This window comes from Desmodus rotundus, chromosome 5 (genome assembly GCF_022682495.2).
Source record: "Desmodus rotundus isolate HL8 chromosome 5, HLdesRot8A.1, whole genome shotgun sequence".
Lineage (NCBI taxonomy): Eukaryota > Metazoa > Chordata > Mammalia > Chiroptera > Phyllostomidae > Desmodus > Desmodus rotundus.
In genome coordinates, this window is record NC_071391.1 from 136,340,380 (window position 1) to 136,359,115 (window position 18,736).

Sequence of the window (18,736 nt, forward strand, 5' to 3'; positions counted from 1 at the left end):
TCTAGCGACTTAAACACGTTAACATTAAACGGAAATGTTATGCCTTAAATTTGGTTGTTTCATCTTAATGTACAGCGCTGAAATGATAGGATTTCCTAGAACATCAGAAATCAGTTGTTCCATAAGAGGTTTATTACTTTTGAAAGGAAGCCATAAGAAATGTATCCCACACAGTAAGGTTTTCATTGTTGGTTACCTTTGCTAAGATTTGTGCTTTTCGTTTACATGTTTAGTTTACGGAAAGAACGGGAACAAGTAATTGCAACAGAATCCCCCCCGCCCCCCCCTTCCCCTTGTCGGGATCCCTAAGGGGACAAAGTCCCTTCTCCAGAAACCAAGCATAACTACCCCAGTCTCTGGCTTACTGGAGGAGAGGATAGACTTTCTTTTCACCTCTCGGAATGTTACAGAAACCATTCACTGCAAATAGGAAAGGAGCAGGGCATGTGAAAAGGCACCATAATGACCAGGCTGTCTCACATCCCGTGATCTTTTAAAAACTCACTCTGTACTGAAGGGTGTCATTTGTGTCGTGGTGGTGAGGGTGGGGTGTGGATATCTAAAGAAGGAGGCGCTCACAACTACATTTTGCTACCAATACACTCCACTGTGAGATCTCCCTTACACCCAAGATGTAATCTCGAGTCTCTTTTTTTGGCCAAGCCAGACCTTCCCCCTCCCTCCCCCACCCCCGGCTACGGTCAAGTCCAAGAAACTTCCCACTCACTCCCTCTTGCTAACAAAGCCGCCCCAGCAGGAAGAAACGACCCCCTCCATCCACACCTCTCGGGCACCCAGTTGGCACAACCTCACCTCAGACCTCCCAGCCTCACCTTCTCCAACGAAGCCGAGCCTGAGATTTAACCCCTTCTGGCCCTCAGAGTGAGCGCGGAAGACGAAACACAACGCACCTATTGCGCCTAGCAATTTTGTTCCCCGAGGAAACTAGAGCTATAGAACGAACGTACCAGCTCCCTCTCGGGGGGGCTGAATGAACCCTCCCCTGCTTGTGTGTAGAAAAATCAGTAATATTGTCTGGATTGCTGCCACACACCCCGCTTCTCCCTCGGGGGTAGGAGTGCGTAGGACAGAAGTCCCCGCCTGAGCGGGACTAGTCCCAAAGCTGCATCCTTGGGACACCGACATCTAAGACATTGTAGCCGCTACCAGAAATATCGATGAGACCTTACGTTATCCAGGAGGTTTAGAGCGGAAATTATTCCCGAGGCAAATAAAAAAAGAGGGGGCATCTCTCTCCCATGGATTAGTGGCATCCTCCTATCCTCTGGTCCCAGCTGACAAAGCACCGCGAGCCTCGTCCTGACTGCTGGGCTGAGCGGGGTGAAGGGCTCGGCGCTCTACCCGTTGCGCCTGCTGCGCGTGGGGCCCGTGAGCCGGGGCCGGGTCTGTCCCAGCGCTCAGCCGCAGCGGAACGGAGGTGGAGGAGATGGCGTCCCAGCCGCCGCCTCCCCCAAAACCCTGGGAGACACGCCGAATTCCTGGGGCCGGGCCGGGACCAGGACCCGGCCCCGCTTTTCAGTGAGCGTGGGATACCTTAAGCCATGAATTGGGTGGGCCGGATCAGGGACTTTGGCGGGGGCGGTTGAGGACGTTGTTGGGGCGAGGTTCCCCTCCCCCTCTCAACCAGTCCCCAACCTTGAGGAGGCTTGAGGTGGGCCTTGAGGAGGGGTCGTACAGGGCAGTCTCGACGTCTGACCACAGTTTCTGACCCTCTGGCTCTTGGTAGCGACGTTCTCCAGGGAGCTCCTGGGTGCCTCTCTGAGTCCCGAGGCTTGGAATAAAGCGGGGGGGCTCCTGCCCCTTTCTCTTTGCGGGACACCTTGGCAGTACCGCTTGAGTCCCTTTAAAGCGATAGACTTTTAATCTGTAGCGAATGAGAGTGACGTTTGCCCAGCCCCGGTACAATGGGGAGCAAAGTCTCTAAAGCTTTTAACAGCTTCTGGAGGAGTTGGTGAATGCACAGGTCACTTTTACGCAGCTGGAACCTAAGCCTGTATAACACTTGGCGTTGTTTTCCCGCATAACTCAACACTGTATCGGCAGAGATTTGGAAAAGCTAATTTAAAGCGGGAGCTCTAAATCTAAGGCCTGTGGATGGCCTTTGTGTGCAAAATAGTGTGTGATTTCTCTAAGGCCTGCGTTTTTGTTTTTATGTTAATCAGCATTAAATGGATCTACAACTCAAAAAAGGTTGAACTAGATTGAGAGAGTTTCATAGCCTTAGGTGTTTTGTGTTGAGTGTATCTGGACTTCTTAATTCAGATAACGAGACTGGAATGTCACATAACCTATGATATAAAAATCCCCAACATACTGGAGTATATCTCTCCTATGCTCTAAAATCTTGTAATCTTTTATTTAAACGCTCAGATGCTTGAACACAATGGCTCCCTAATTTAATAATGATAGATATTTAACAAGTAATGAGCTTTAATAATGCTGTAAAGCTGAGGTGACACTTTCTACTTCCTTTTTTATGGTGATTTGACTTACTAAAAATTTGGACTGCTTTGGAGGAGAGAGATTTATTCTTGCCTCTGTTAAAGTTCTGTTTATGTAAAATTAACCATTTCTCACTCTTCAGTGTGAATTATTTTAAAGCTGTAAAGATGGGTAGAGAGGAAGATAATGAATACTTGTGTATGCATTCACTGCCAGCTTTAAGAAATAATATTTTGCCAGATTTACCTCAGATTTTTAAAAAATTAAAATTATAGAAACAGATAAACCCTCCCATTCTTCTTTCCTGCAGTAACTACTGTTCCTATCTGGTGTTTAGTGTACCCAGTAGCTTTTATACTTTAGTACTTAGGTTTATGTGTATATTTGTATATATTTTTCAAACTATCATTTTGCAAAATGTGTTTCCACTAAATATTATTTATTTTGAGGTTTATTTTGTTCATACATATACCTGTAGCTCATTTTATTTGCTGTGGGGTGGTCTATTGTGTAAAAAAAACAAACTATTGTGTTGTAGGTATTAGAGTATTAGTTATATATTTAAAAACTGCTACAGTGAACATTCTTGTTCCTTTCTCCTTGTCCATATTTCCAAGGGGTTCTCTAATGTGTTACTAGTAGTGGAATTGCTTGGTGGAAGGGTGTGCCTATCTTCAGGAACTGGTAATTGCAAGTTGTTCCCCAAAGTGGTTGTATATCAGTTTTTACTATTCACTAGCAAGGTTTTCTGTTTTTCTGTGTTCTTTCCAGCACTCATACTGTGGGAGTGTAAAAAATAACTTTTCTTCTCACCTTTTAAAGTTATTCTGGCTGGGCTAATCCGATTAACAGAGACAGATGAACAGGAGAAAATTTATAAATTATTATGGATGTACAGGAGACACTGGGCAGTTGAAGTTTATATGCCATTTTGGACTAAGGGGAAGCGGGGATGGGGGGTGGTTTGTTTGGGACTTTAAAGGGCAAGAAGGCAATTCACATGGAGATGGAAAAGCAGATGTCCATTACACACTAGTTTCTATTGAGCTATAGTTATCTATGATATCTCCCTTCCTGGAGCACTTCCTCTCCTCTATCAAAATTCCCTTTAGGCAGTTAGGAGGAAGATCAAAGTTTCTTTCTGAGTCTTTTGTTCCTTAGTAACCAGCTTAAAATCAATATTCCAAAAGCCTTTTTTGGAGGTGGCAAAATTTTGGTTCCTCTCAGTGATGTTATTTTTTTAGTACTGTATTTGGCAATCTAATGGGTGTGAAATGAAATGATATTTCACCTTTAATTTACACTTCTCTGATTTGTAGTAAGATTGAATATCTTTTGAAATGTTTATTAGCCATTTGAGTTGCTTCTGTTGATTTTTTTTGTTGCCCACTTTTCTATTGGCTTTATTTTTATTAGTTCATAGGAGTACTTTATTGTTCATACTAAACCTGTTTTCTTTGTATGTTTTTAATATCTTTCGGTCTGTAGCTTATCTTCTTTATATTAATATTTATTTTGTTGTACAGATACTTTTAATTTTAACGTATACAAAATTTTCATATTGATTATGCTTTTTGTGTCTTAGTTAAGAAATCCTTTCTCCTAAAATCAGGAAAAATTTTTTCTATTTTTTTCTTTTAAATGTTCTGCTTTTCACATTTATCTCTGTAATCCACCTGAAGCTGACTTTTTTGTACAAAATCAATGTGAAATAGGCAATCTAATTTCTTTCCATGTGGATAACTAATTGTCCTGTACCATTTATTCATCTAGTCCATACTGGTTTATAACGCCATCTGTATCATATCAAGTATTTTTTCTAAGTGTGTGGTTCTGTTTAGGGGACTTTCTGATATATTCTATTGGTCTGTCTATTCTTGTACTAGCACCATACTGTCTTTGTAATAAGTTTTGATATTTGCATGTCAAGAACCTTCACACATTGCTATTACTCAAAATTGCCTTTGTTACATTTAGCCTTTGTTGGAAGACTTACTGAGATTTTTACTAGAACTTTATATTTTATTGGGGCTTTTATTTAATGATCAAGTAAGTCTTTCCATTTGTGAATATTGTATAAGGTACAATTGGTGAGAATTTGACCTTATTGGTATTAAATAATGTTTTGTAATTGTCTCCATAAAGTGCTTTCTCATCTTTCATGAGATAAAGATATACATCCAGCATAATTCTGACTTAATTTATTCTGATGATTTGGTTATAACTCTTTTGTGTTTCATTTTGACAATCTTACCATTTACAAATAAGCCAGCATAGATGGCCAACATTCTTTATTTCAGTTAGTGTATCCTTCATTTCTGACTGGATCTTTTTCATGCTGTTGAGGTCCTCACTAAGTTCATTGAGCATCCTTATAACCAGTGTTTAACCTCTGCATCTGACAGATTGCTTATCTCTACTTTGTTTAGTTCTTTTTCTGGAGTTTTGGTCTGTTCTTTCATTTGGACCATGTGTCTTTGTCTCCTCATTTTGAAAGCCTCCTTGTGTTTGTTTCTATGTATTAGGTAGAACTGCTATGACTCCCTGTCTTGTAGTAGGTGTCCTGTAGGGTCCTTCATGTGGGCTGAGTACACTCTCCTCTTGTAGTTGACCCTTGATCACTATTGGCAGATCAATGGGAGGGATTTACCCAGGCCAGTCACCTGCAAGAACTGGCTGTGACCACTGACCACCAAGCTCTGCCCTCCACAGAGGATCAGCTGTGCAGGGGGAGACATGGTCTGTAGTTGTCCACTGGGTGCACAGGCTCTGGGGTTTACTGGGAGGTGCAGGCCAAGGTCAGCCCCCACCTGTGTTCTGCCCAAAGCCACCCTGCCTGAACTATAAAGCAATCTGAGAGGGCTGCTACTTCTGCTGGGCTTGGAGATTCCCAGGCAAAGCCAAACCCTGAATCTAGGCTGGCTGCGGCTGGGGACTCACTGAGGCCTGCTGTTGCTTGTTGGAGAAGATTTAGGAAGTTGTGAAGCATGAGCCAAGACCAGCCATTCATATGGAGAAGCAGCTTGGGCAGAGTCTCTGGCGATCTCCAGGGCAGGGCAAAGAGTGTCAGCCAGGTTGATGGAGCCTCTGATATGACACCAGCCTGCTGGCACTGTGGCTCTGGGGGAAGGGTTCAGTAAAGGGGCAATGGTCCCCCTTTCTGTGTAGGAGAAGGCTGTCCCTCAGCTCTTGCCTTGATGCCAGACACTTCAGTTTCTCCCTGTGTGCCACTGGTGCCTTTCAAACTGCTACCACAGTGCTAGAGCTCAGGAGTGAGTCTGATTAAGTCCTTGTGTGGGTTCTTTAAGAGGAACTGCTTGGGACTCCAGGAGTTTCTTCCACCAACTCAATCCCCACTGGTTTTTGTAGCCAGAAGTTATGAGGTCTTATCTCCCTGGTACTGGAATCCTGGGCTGGGGGTCCTGGTGTGGGGCTGGGTCTCCTCGCTCCCAAGATATCCCTCCTGAATTTATATCCCCCACACATGGATGAGGGACCAGCCCATTCCACATCTTTGCCTCTCGTACCAGTCTGGATAGATGTGGTTTCTTTAATTCCATAGTTGTCAGACTTCCATTCAATTCAATTTCTGATGGTTCTGAGTGATGGCGGTTCTGTTTTAGTTGTAACTTTGTTGTGGTGCGAGAAGGTGAGCCGTGTTTACCTATGCCATCTTGACCAGAAGTTTAGCCAACATTTTCATACTGGTTCCCACTTTCATTGGAATGCTTCTCAAGTCTCACAATTAAGTGTAACATTTGATTTTTTGTTTTTGATTGATTTCTTATTGAACTTCTAGCTCTCTACCTTGCTCAGATTTTTATTATGATGAAATACTAGATTTTATGAGTAACTATTCTGTCTGTTGAGATCATCATGTGCATTTTTAGTTTGATATGCAAATGTGGTTTATTGTATCAGTTAACTTTCTACTGTTGAATCATCTTTGCATTTCTGGATGAACTCTGCTTAATTGTGATTATTTTGTAAAATACAATGCTGGATTCTGTTCTGATATTTTAAAATCTTTACATATATGTTCCTAGGTGAAGTTGGCCTATAATTTATTTCTTTGTACTGTCATACTTTCCTGGTTTTTTATCAAAGTTATATAACTTAAAGAAATTTTTCTGTTGAGTCTACTTTTTATTCCTTTATAGATAGATTATCTTTTCCTTAAGAGCCTTTAAGATTTCACCTGATACCTTGGTCCCTGCAGCTTTTTTATGCTCTATCAGAGTGTGGAGATGCAGACACACATATAAACATTGTTTTTCCTTCTGCTCAGAACCCACAGTGCTTAGTCCGAAGATACATATCTTTATTTAATTCAGGAAAATTCTTACCAGTTATATCTCTTTTTTTAAGATTTTATTTATTTATTTTTAGAGAGGGGAAGGGAGGGAGAAAGAGAGAGAAACATCACTGTGTGGTTGCCTCTTGAGCACCCCCTACTGGGAATCTGGCCAGCAACCCATGCATGTGCCCTGACTGGGAATCGATGCAGCGACGCTTTGGTTCACAGGCTGGCACTCAATTCACTGAGCCACACTAACCAGGGCTCCCAGTTGTATCTTTAAATATTGTTTGAATACTTTTCTTTCCCATCTCTTCCGGAACTCTTATTAAGCATTGTATCAGGGATAGTTTCTGCTATAAGTAACAATATCTGACTCACTGTGCTTTGGCGTTTATTGTTTAGTTAACAAGAAGTGTAAAGATCTGTCAACAACACTGTCATCAAGGGGTGTACATTTTTTTCTGACTCTTTTTTTTTTTTCCTGTGAGCTTTCTAACAGTTTTGGCCATCTGTGTTATTTTTTACTACTTTGAAAGGAATCTCTTTATCCTCTGGCTGCTTCTCAAGATTTCTCTTTGTTTTTTGGTTTTACAAAAGTTACGCTTTGCTGAGCATCACTGTGGTTTTCTTTGAGTTTATTTGGGTGAGATTTATAGAGATATTTGAATCCGATTCGATGTCTTTCATTAATTTTAGAAAAGTCTCATCCATTATCTCTTTAAGTATTGCTCCTGATCATCATCATTTTACTCATTTGACTCCAATTACATATATGCTGTGTATTTCACTATATACCCTGTCTTACCCTCTCTCTTTTTTTTTTTTTTTTGGTATGTACGCTTTGGTTACTCCTGCTTCATTCTCAGTGCTTTCTTCCGAACTCTCTTCTAGTTCACTGATATTTTTCTTTAAGGGTCTCTAATCAGAACTTAAACCAGTCATTGAGTTTATGGTTTCAGGTATTTGTTTTTCTTTTTAGTTTTAGAACTTCCCTTTGGTTTTGCTTTATAGTTTCTATTTTCTGCTGAAAATTTTGAATCTTATCTATTTTCCCTGAATATATTGATCATAGTTGTTTAAAGTCTGACTAATAACTTTATCATTACCCACTGTGGATCTCTTTGTATTGCCTAATGTCGCTTTTTTTTTAAACGTAATTTTGTCATCATTTAGGCTTATTTTTTAATGAAAGCTGAACACTGTATAGAGTCAATTTTAAACTATCTGAGGCCTAGGATGGTAACTTCCTCCAGTGAGTTTTACTTTTGACAGGCACCTTGGGCCACTAGCAGTCTAGGATCATTTGAATCCAGTCAAGAATTGAGCTTATTTGAAACTGTGGTTTCAGTTCCTACCAGGACTAGTCTATTTCCTGTAAACCTTCTTACCCTTACTCCTAGCATATGTCCCCTTAAGGTCCCAGTCTATGGCGTGGGGATTTATGTTGGCCCTCTTCTTTGAGGGTTCTAAACTCTAATTTTGTCTCTTTAGCCCAAAGAGTCTATTAAAACCAAGGCTCAGCTTCTCATCCTGTCAGCCATGTCTCCCAGAACTGGCCCTTGTCACTTGAGAAATATCTCAAAAATGGGCATCTGGGTTTTCTCTTCCTCATGGATGTTGGCTCCATAATTCCTCAGTCCCTTGTTCTCTCATGCTTTAAATAGATAATTTTATATATTTTCTAGCTTTTCTAGTTGTTTTCAGTGCAAGGGTTAGTCTGATTCTAGGAATGCCATTACTTGAAATGGAATTCCCTAAGTTCTGTACTTCTACTCTGTGCCTTAGATTTTGTTTTTCTTTTGTTTTTTCTTGCCTCATAGTTACAAGATAACCCCTGTGGTTGTGGGCATCATATCTAAGATCTGTACTGAATATTTTTCATATTAACATGTTTTTATTTCATTTCAGTTTTTATGTCAAAGATTTTATTGCTTCATTATCTCTTTGACCATCTTAAACATATTTAGAATTTTTGTTGGGCTGTTATATAAAATTATTTTTTTCCTTGAATGAGTTTTCATTCTTTTTTTAATCCTCAACCAAGGATATGTTTTTATTGATTTTAGAGAGAGAGGGTAAGGGAGAGAGAGAGAGAAACAATGATATGAGAGAAATATCAATTGGTTGCCTCCCATACATGCCCCAACTGGGAATTGAACCCACAGCCTTCTGGTGTACAGGACAATGCTTCAGTCACCTGAGCCACATGGTCAGGGCTTCTCCTCAATTCTTTATAAGGAGCCAGTTTACTCTTGACACCCAAACGTGACAAAGACAGTAAAAAGCAAATTCTCACTTAGGAAAATAGATGCAAAAATATCTTTAACAAAATACTGGCTAACGAAATCAGGAATATATATTGGCTCTTCAGTTTTCCTTCAGGAATGGAGGTTGGTTTTAACATTTGAGAATTAATGTAATTCATCATATTAACAGAATAAAGAAGAAAAATCATAATCATCTTGATAGATGCTGAGAAATTATTTGATTAAGTTCAGTGTTTATTTGTGGTAAAAACTCTTAACAAATAGAAATAGAAAAAGAAGTAATAAATTTACAACAAACATAATGCATAATGGTGAGCTGCGGAAAACTTTAAGATCAGGAATGAGACAGGATGCCTGCTACCACCCCCATTCAAGATTATACTGCATGTCCTAGACGCAAAACAAGAATTAAAAGAAGAAATAAATCTTACCAGCGTTCACATATAATGTGACTGTAAATTCTTAAGATTCTAGAAAATCCAAAACAAGAATCCACAACAAGATTGCTGGATATAAGGAACATATTTTTTAATCAATTATTTCTGCATAACAGTAACAAAATGAAATTTTAGAAAGACACCATGTACCAAAAAAAGAAAAAAAAAAAAAAAAAAACTCCATGTAGTAAACTATAAAATAAAACATTAGAGTCCATAAAGTTATTTTTAAAAACCATTTTTGAGAAAAATCTTTAAAAGACCTAAATAAATGGAACATATATTGTATTTGTGGGTTAAAACTCTCAATATTATAAAGATGTCAGTTACCTCAAATTAACCTGCATATTCAGTGTAATCCCGAACAGAATCTTAATATGGTTTTGGTGGGGAGAGAGGATTATAGAACTTTCAGCTGATTCTGAAATGTATATGGAAATTCAAAGGGTCATGCAGTCAAAGCACTCTTGAGGATGAAGAACATTGTGGGAGAACTTGTTTTATTGGATACTAAGATCTGTTATAAAACTGTAATAATTATGATAGTATCATTTAGGTACAAGGATGGACAAATATCTAGCAACCAACTCTGAGAAAATGGACAGGTGTCTTAAAAAGAAACTACAGATTGAAGATAGTACTAATAATGCCATCATAAATGAACTAGAATATAGTGTTCATTCAGCTGTTTTATCTTATGCATTTTCTCTTAACACTGAGATTCTAACCAACTAGATATTACAGATTATTTCTTACTCTTAACATATCTTCAGTAGAACCTCATTGCACTAGTTATAGGAGGTATTTAATAGTTAATTTGAATTAAATCTGTTGTGTTTAAGTTACTGTTTTGAATCTTTTTTGGTTTAGATCTGCTGATTTGGGTCCTACTTTATTGACAAGACCTGGACAACCAGCACTTACCAGAGTGCCCCCACCTATTCTTCCAAGGCCATCACAGCAGACAGGAAGTAGTCTAAACTCTTTCAGACCTGCTTACAGCTCATTTTCTTCAGGATATGGTGCCTATGGAAATTCATTTTATGGAAGCTATAGCCCTTACAGTTATGGATATAATGGGTTAAGCTATAACCGCCTCCGTGTAGATGATCTTCCGCCTAGTAGATTCGTTCAGCAAGCTGAAGAAAGCAGCAGAGGTGCATTTCAGTCCATTGAAAGTATTGTGCATGCATTTGCCTCTGTCAGTATGATGATGGATGCCACCTTTTCAGCTGTGTATAATAGTTTTAGGGCTGTATTGGATGTAGCAAATCATTTTTCCCGATTAAAAATACACTTCACAAAGGTTTTTTCAGCTTTTGCATTAGTTAGGACTATAAGGTATCTTTACAGACGGCTACAGTGGATGCTAGGTCTAAGAAGAGGCTCTGAGAATGAGGACCTGTGGGCAGAAAGTGAAGGAACTGTGGCCATCCTTGGTGCCGAGGACAGAGCAGCTAACTCAGCAAAATCTTGGCCAATATTCTTGTTCTTTGCTGTTATCCTTGGTGGCCCTTACCTCATCTGGAAACTGCTCTCTACCAACAGTGATGAAATAACAGGTAAGAGTAAAAGAATGGATTCAGAAACCATATAACAATCTCAAATTCCGAGAATAGATTTGTTAAATTAGCATTCTTTATGTTATTTGTATTTAATTTTTGATCCAGTTATATTTTTAGTTAAGAAATTCAAAACCGGAAGAGAAATAAGTAGCAGAAACAGGTTTTTTGATTTATTCATTGTTCATTCGGTGTAATAGTACACATTACCTAACTGCTGTTTACAAGGTACTGAACTTGATGTTACAGAGTATATAAAGATACATAAGATATAATCCCCCTCTTTTTCTAAAACTTATTGGCAGGGAGGTGGGTAAGACACATACACAGGTAATTATAATGAGGGAGAAAGAGTGTGATAAGGAATGTGACAGTTAGGGAAAGACAAGGTTTATTGTGCCTTTTTATATGCAAAACACTGCTAGGTATTTTGTGTATTTTATGTCATTTAATTTTTACGATAACCCTAAGAGTTAGAAATAATCTTCACTTTGCAAGTGACAGAACTAAGGTTTAGAGAAGTCGCTTGCCCAAGGTGACATCTTTAATAAGGTAGAACCAAAAACAAAACCAGGACTGTTTGTTAAGTTCCTACTCCATCAACTGCTACAGAGTGCTATCTCAATTTGAAAAAGTAAAGCTTTTTTATTTTTTATTTTTTGTCTGTTGGTATCCAAGAAGTAGCATATAAGTTAGATTTTTAAAGGACAGGTAACAGCTTTGAACAAAAGCACATAGGCAGGAAATGTGATGTTTGTTTAGCAGCTGTCCCACAGTATAGAATAAAAGGATAATAAGGCTGAGAAATGAGGTTGAAGGCTAATAATGGAAGATCATAATCTTCATTTAGTAAGGAAAGGATTTGCGTGTATGTATTTAAACAGTTATTACATATATATATACATTATATATATATATATATAATGTTCTTTTTTAAAAATTGATTTTAGAGAGAGAGGAAGGGGGAGAGAGAGAGCGAAAGAAGCATAGATTTATTGTTCCACCTATTTATGCATTCATTGGTTGATTTTTGTTTATGCCCTGACTGGGGATTGAACCCACAACCTTGGCATATTGGGATGCTGCTCTAACCAACTGAACTACCTGGCCAGAGCATATAAACAATGTTCTAATGAGGTTAGTCTACCTCAAGTGTTTAAGATAGATCAGTGCAAGTTAGAACAAGTTGAAATTGTTTGGTAAGATTCATAAAGAATGTTGGGTTATGTTTACCTTTGTATCCCAAAAAGCTGTCGACCTGCTTGGGACATAGAAGGTGCTTGATAAGTGTTTATTAATTTAAGGATATCAATTATGATGCTTCTGCAATTGACTGTATTAGAAATAATGAAGGCCTGAATTAGGGTGTGTGAAAAGCGGGATTCAACAAATTTGGTTACCAACTGGATAGGTGTGGTACACAAAGGGAGAGGTGGAATCAAAATGTCCTAGACCCTTAAATTTGGGTTATTAGAGAAATGAATGTTTCATTCATCAATTCAATAAATATTTTTTGAGGACTACTATATTCTAGAAGCTTGGAATATAGTAGTGAGTAAAACATTAAAAGAAAATGCCTGCCCTTCTGACTATCTGGGGAAGACAACAATAAGCCAAGTTAAAATATAAACAGTTGACCTTTGAACAACACAGGTTTGAACTTCAGGGTCCATTTATATGCTGATATTTTTTTTCAGCCCTTCCTATATGTGGGTTTTGAATCTGCAGGTTTTGAATCCACGGATTCAACCAGCCATGAGTTGAAAACTATGTTTTTTCATTCCCAACCCTGGATGATATGAAGGGCCAACTATAGAGTCAGAAGATACACATGGACTTTGGACTGCACAGGGAGGGGTGGGAAGAGGAGAGTGTTGGCACTCCTAACCCCTGCATTGTTCAAGGGTCACCTGCAGAAGTCAGAAGGTAGTAAGTGCCTTTGGGAAAAAAATAAAGCAAAGACAAGTGTTGCTGAACCAGGGTTAGGAAGTGAGGTTACAATGCTCCACCAGTCTGGGAACAGCAAAGGTGCAAAGGTATTTAAGTGGTAGTGTGCCTGGCATGTCATGCGAACAGCAAGGGAGCCCATGGGAAAGGAGCAAAGTCTGAGTAGCAGGAAATGAAGGAGGGAAAAGTGCAGTGTTTGGGACATCCATGCAAGTGCAAAGGAAATTTCTGTATTTCAAAGTCCGTTGAACTATACAATTGAGAAGTTTCCAAAGTTCTTTTGGAAATGATTAATCTCTCATGTAATGACATGGTAAAAAGTTAATACAAAAGAAGAATTTAACAGAATTCTACTCTATTCACCTTATGGGTGAATATGCTTAATTAAAACCACAAGTTCATTGGATTGATATCAGGATTTGTCAGTACCTATCTGTGCAAAAGACATTTTCAAAGATGAAATACCTCAAATCTCTATGAATGAGCATTAACAGATGAATATTTGCACTTGATATGATAGGAAACACTGCCTTTGAACCCCAAAATATTATTCTACCCCCAAAACTCCATTTTAACTCAATTTTTATTACATTTTGAGTTTTGTCAAAAAATTATGGAAAAGTCATTTCTCTCACTCTGTAAGTATCAACAGTATCTTCAATTTGCCTCATGACCTGCAGAGCCTAAAATATTTAATGTCTGACCCTTTGTAGAAAAAAATTTGCCAAACCTTGGCTCAAAGTAAGGGAGCTAAAATTTTGAGCTTGAAGAAAAGGGAAAAGTTTCTAATAGATATCCTAGTGAACATGCTGTTGATTTTATATCATGTTAATTATAGAATGTACTTTAGGGGGAGACTTTTTCTTGGCAAATAAATGTATGCAGTTTGCAAACCATAACCAGTGAAATAATTTCATTTTATTTTTGTGAGTTATACTGACCTAATCTTAATTCCTAATTTGGTTTATAGACAACACCAATTGGGCAAGTGGTGAGGATGACCATGTAGTTGCTAGAGCAGAATATGATTTTGCTGCTGTATCTGAAGAAGAAATTTCTTTCCGTGCTGGTGATATGCTGAACTTAGCTCTCAAAGGTAACAGAATATGAATAAATTGAAATTATCTGTGAATTTTTAGAAATTATAAGTGCAATATTAAAAATTGCAACAAGGGGTATTGGTTATTGTTGGTCAACTCAAAGTAGTTACTAGGATTTCTCTTTTGTGTCTATTTAGAACTTTCAGGTTTGGGTGGTGGTGGAGAAATACCCCAACAAAGTTGTTCCAATAATATTTCACTGATATAAGGAGTTTGTTTATATAACCTCTTCTAAACCCAAAACACTTGAATTCCAAACTCTGTTAATCCCCACACAAAAACATGGAATAAACACTAAATATAACAAATCTAACAAAGAAATTATCTAGCGTTATTTAAACATCCCTTTCCTTCAATTGCTGGGGCTGTTATTGCTTTCTTTCTTACTTAAATATTTACTTCAGAAACTTCAACTTGAGTATTTTAGGAATTACTGTCACGAAGTATTTAGACCAGGTCACTAACAGTTTTTAATTGCTCCAGGCAAAATGACCTTTTTCTTCAGCTATCCCCAGTATTGAGGAACAGAATTTTTGTTCATTTACAAAAAAAGATCTTTTGTGTGTTTGTGAAGATTCAAGTTTGCTACAAAAAGTCACATAGTTGGTAAAGATACTAGTAATAATAATAACCCTTAACATAATGATGCTGTGAAGTGTGAACTGTTATTATCTTGTCCCTGTTTTACACATGAGAAAACTAAGACTCAAAATTCTGAGTAAATTGCCCAGTATCACAAAACTAAGATGTAGTGGAGCTGGACTTTGAATGTAGGTTTATCTGACTCTGGAAACCTGTACTTTTAAATACTTGGGCTGTTTCCTGTGTTATCTATTAATAGGAGCTTTAGCCTTTAATTGCTTTTAGTCATTCTTTACATAAAGAAAAAAAATGCCATCAATGTTCAAATCATTAGTTTAATGTGTAAATAATTTAAAATTTTGGATCAAATTTGCTAAATCTCTGCCACATCCCCTCAAACACAAAATCTTGGCATCTAGGTATTATGTCCATATTTTCCTTCTAGTGAAAGTTGCACCTTACTATTTTGGATTTCAAAAGAAGGAATTCTTTATAGGATTTGTTGTTAGAGGTAGGACTAATACAGATAATTAGTTTTAATTACTCTAAATAAAGAATAAAAAAAGTATCTCTCAATTACATTATAATTCAGAAAAATGTCTTTGATTATTTTTCTCCTAATATTGCCTCTTAACACTTTGGCTTTGCTTCTTTGCTTTCTTCCATTGTTCAAGTAAAGTATGTTGGCACATTTAGAACAAAATCAATCACAGACATGGTTAATTTGTTTTATATTTTTATAGCATATTAAACATTAAAGTGTCATATTGTACCTAAACTATAATACTGAACTAAACTGTAACAGTTTAACAGCTTTTTAAAGACATGGATAAATAGGTGGGAGAATACCAAAATACAAAACTGAATATATTAAATAATCTTTCCTACTTTAAGCCTAGGTTAGTCCTTTAACTTTTTTCATATGGCTAGAGATAACAGAGGTCTTCATTTTTGCCCATCTTGGATTAAAATTAACATTCACTGTCTCCAGGCTTGTTCATCATAATCACATGGGATAAATTTTACATTTTGGCTAAAAGTATGTAAAGAAAGCTGGCTTATGTGAAGGTATATATTTATTTCCTATACTTACGCCTGACTTATCCCGTTGAGAAGGATTGAGAAATTCATTTCTCAAATTCCAGTTTAAAATGAAAGATGTTGATGTTAGTTTTCAGCTTTTAGGATAGCTGAATCTTGTTACTGTATGAATGGACCAACTGATATAAGCTTTATGTTCTTGAAGGTTGAAAATATATTTAGTAAGTATAAAATGTATAAATTGTAAGAAGGGACCCTAGACATGTTAAGTCTGTCGTTATTTGATATTGAATGCATGTATATTATTTGTTTATGTATTGTATTATATATAGTTGTAACAGATTTTACATATTTTACTATCAATATTCTGTTGAATTTCCAAAGTATATAATTACAAGGCTGTCTTTTCTTTCATCAGAACAGCAACCCAGAGTGCGTGGTTGGCTTCTGGCTAGTCTTGATGGTCAAACAACAGGACTTATACCTGCTAATTATGTCAAAATTCTTGGCAAAAGAAGAGGTAGAAAAACATTGGAATCCAGTAAAATTTCCACGCAGCAACAATCTTTGACCAACACAACACTAATTAAAGGAGCCACAGCTGCTGATTCTTTGGATGAACAGGAAGCTGCTTTTGAATCTGTTTTTGTTGAAACTAGTAAGGTTCCCGTTGCACTTGATTCCACTGGGAAAAGTGAAGATAAACAAGATCTTTGATATCTTTCATGTTTGCCTGCAGTTGAACTGTAGAGTACTTTTTAAAAATTACTTCTTACAAAGAAATTATTCTACAGTTCTGTGGACACATTTATTAATTGCTAATCCAGGTATTTTGCTGCTAGAAATTGTTAAAGTTGTACACTAGAATGTTGGTCTAGCGACCTGGTTACATTTTATAAGTGATTGGACCACAAGGATGTTTGTGTCACCTAGATTTTAAGATTATGGAAACTGGTATCATTTTCATCTTATTTAAAACCCTATGTTTATTGAAGGAGTAAGAGTGATGAACTACAGAATATACTGTTTGCTAAGTAGAGATTATTAATGCTTTTTAAAATTCTACATTACTTACATTGGAATCCTCAGAAATTGAGTGCTAACATATGAAAACAGGAAAAAGGCTAATTTTTTTTACAACTTATATTGAATAATAAAACTTTTCTGGATCTGTATTACATTCAGTCTTAGGTTGTTTTAGGCAATAATGTTTTTGCCCACTAACAATTGGTACCATCATCTTTTATTGTATTTTCAAAAATATCTTGAAAAGGTTGCTAGAAGCATGGTGAGGGAGATGGTTTTAGAGTGATACTTAGCCCTTGTAGTTTTTTCCCTGCTAATAAAAAGGCTGATGCTTATCTTTCTTACAGATTATTTCAATTTCTTCTGAGCATCAAAGAACTTTTTTTTTCTTTGGAATATGACTAGTTTTCATCCTGCATTAAACAGAATATAGGAGAGATTTACTTTCTTTTTTTCCAACCAGGACTCAAGTCCTTTGAGTTTGTGCTTAATGATATAATCAATTCTAACAGTAATGATTTAAAATCTTTCCATAGATTCTCTGTTTCTAACTAGTATAATTACTTTTCAGAAGTCCATATGCAGGCTATTCATTGAAAATACACATTTTTTTAGGTTTAGTTTTTACTACGTCCCTGAATTGCCATTTAGCATATGATAATGCTATGTGACTTGGTTTTTATTTAATAATGACTTTAAATGCAGTTAAATTTCAGTACACTGAATATTTCCACAAAAAGTTGGAAAATTTTTATACTTACTGTGATCATACTGCAAAATACTGTCAGGAATACAAGTGTACAAGAATGTATTCACAGGTATTGCTGAAAACTTGCAACTTTTTATAAAGAGTTTGATTTAGTATTTTTATCTTTCTTTTTATAGACCTTATGTTAACCAAATAAGTAATTCTAGAACAGTTCAGGCTAACACATATAGGAAGCAAATATGTACTCAGTATAGAACTTTACTAAAGTCTTCTTGGGAACCTATCTTTTGAAATGACAGTATAATAAGTACCATATTTAAAACACAAATGTTGACCCTGTGCAGAAAAAAGTAAAAATATAGCAAAGTTTACATATTTTAAGTCTGTTTTCTAACACCCAGGTATTAGCTAACCCTCAAGTTGAGATAAAGCTTCTTGTATATTATTTTCCATTTTTGTTCTATATTTAGAGGTTCTGCTTTGTTTTATTATAGAGTAATCTATAGAAATTTTGTTCTTGAAACAAACTTTTTAATTTGGTGTTGAGACATCTGAATTGAATGCTAAGTGAAATGTACAGGTGAAATGTTGAGTCAGTGCTATTTAAGTTAGAAAAGGTAAGTCTTTACAATAGAATTTGTGACTGGTATTAAAAATGTATAGGGAGAAGAGTATAGCACAGAATGAATAATAAGAATAATTTCACTTTTTTTTTTCAGTTAAGTATGCTAAATTTCAATACATATTATCTGACTGGTAACTATAGATCTGAAAATTCCTTTTCTATTAAAATTCTGGGAAAGGAATTTAAGATTAGAATAAGAGGAATTTTATAATCTTTTTTTATTATGACAGTTTTGCTATACTTTTTTAGATGACATGTAATGTTCAAGGCTTCAATATTGTTATTTTTAGGAACTTACTTAAAAAGTACTACTTTACAGAAATTACTAACCAAAACCAAGACATTTTCAAATAAAATAATAAATCACAAGTTACAATAAGAAAATAGGTTTTATTTACTATTTTTTTTCTGATTTTATTTTGTCAGTTTAGAAAGGAAAAAGTAAGAGTACTGTAAATTTTCATGTTTTAACATTTTATTTATACGGATATACTTGATTTAGTCCGTCAGTGTGTCATAATTATACGTTTACTTGAATATAACTGTCCTTCATCTTGTGCTTTAATGGAAAAAAGAACAGAAATTGAATGCAGTTAAATTTTATTTTTTAAAGTTACCCTTATTGGACAAATAAAAATAATTAAACTTGATTGACATCCTTTGAAGATAAACTGTTA

General features: G+C 36.5%; 2 protein-coding genes across 6 annotated transcripts in view; one reads left to right on the forward strand and one right to left on the reverse strand.

Moving 5' to 3' along the window:
* The window catches only part of PUS10 (pseudouridine synthase 10), a 60,418-nt gene extending 57,856 nt beyond the window's left edge, over positions 1-2,562 (reverse strand). For 2 of the 5 annotated variants that reach the window (XM_053924314.2, XM_045189400.3), the window contains exon 1: positions 834-961. The gene's annotated coding sequence lies outside the window, so the exon portion shown is untranslated. Of the gene's footprint in view, positions 1-833; positions 1,129-1,656 lie in introns of those variants that run through there. The other 3 variants (XM_045189403.2, XM_045189401.2, XM_045189402.2) reach the window with 3 other exon arrangements.
* Positions 1,396-18,709, forward strand: PEX13 (peroxisomal biogenesis factor 13). Its single transcript, XM_024552757.3, has 4 exons — positions 1,396-1,539; positions 10,338-11,029; positions 13,947-14,072; positions 16,118-18,709. The coding sequence occupies exons 1-4, from the start codon at positions 1,448-1,450 to the stop codon at positions 16,414-16,416; spliced, it is 1,209 nt and encodes a 402-aa protein (XP_024408525.2). The 5' UTR covers positions 1,396-1,447; the 3' UTR covers positions 16,417-18,709.
* Positions 18,710-18,736: the final 27 nt, after the last annotated feature.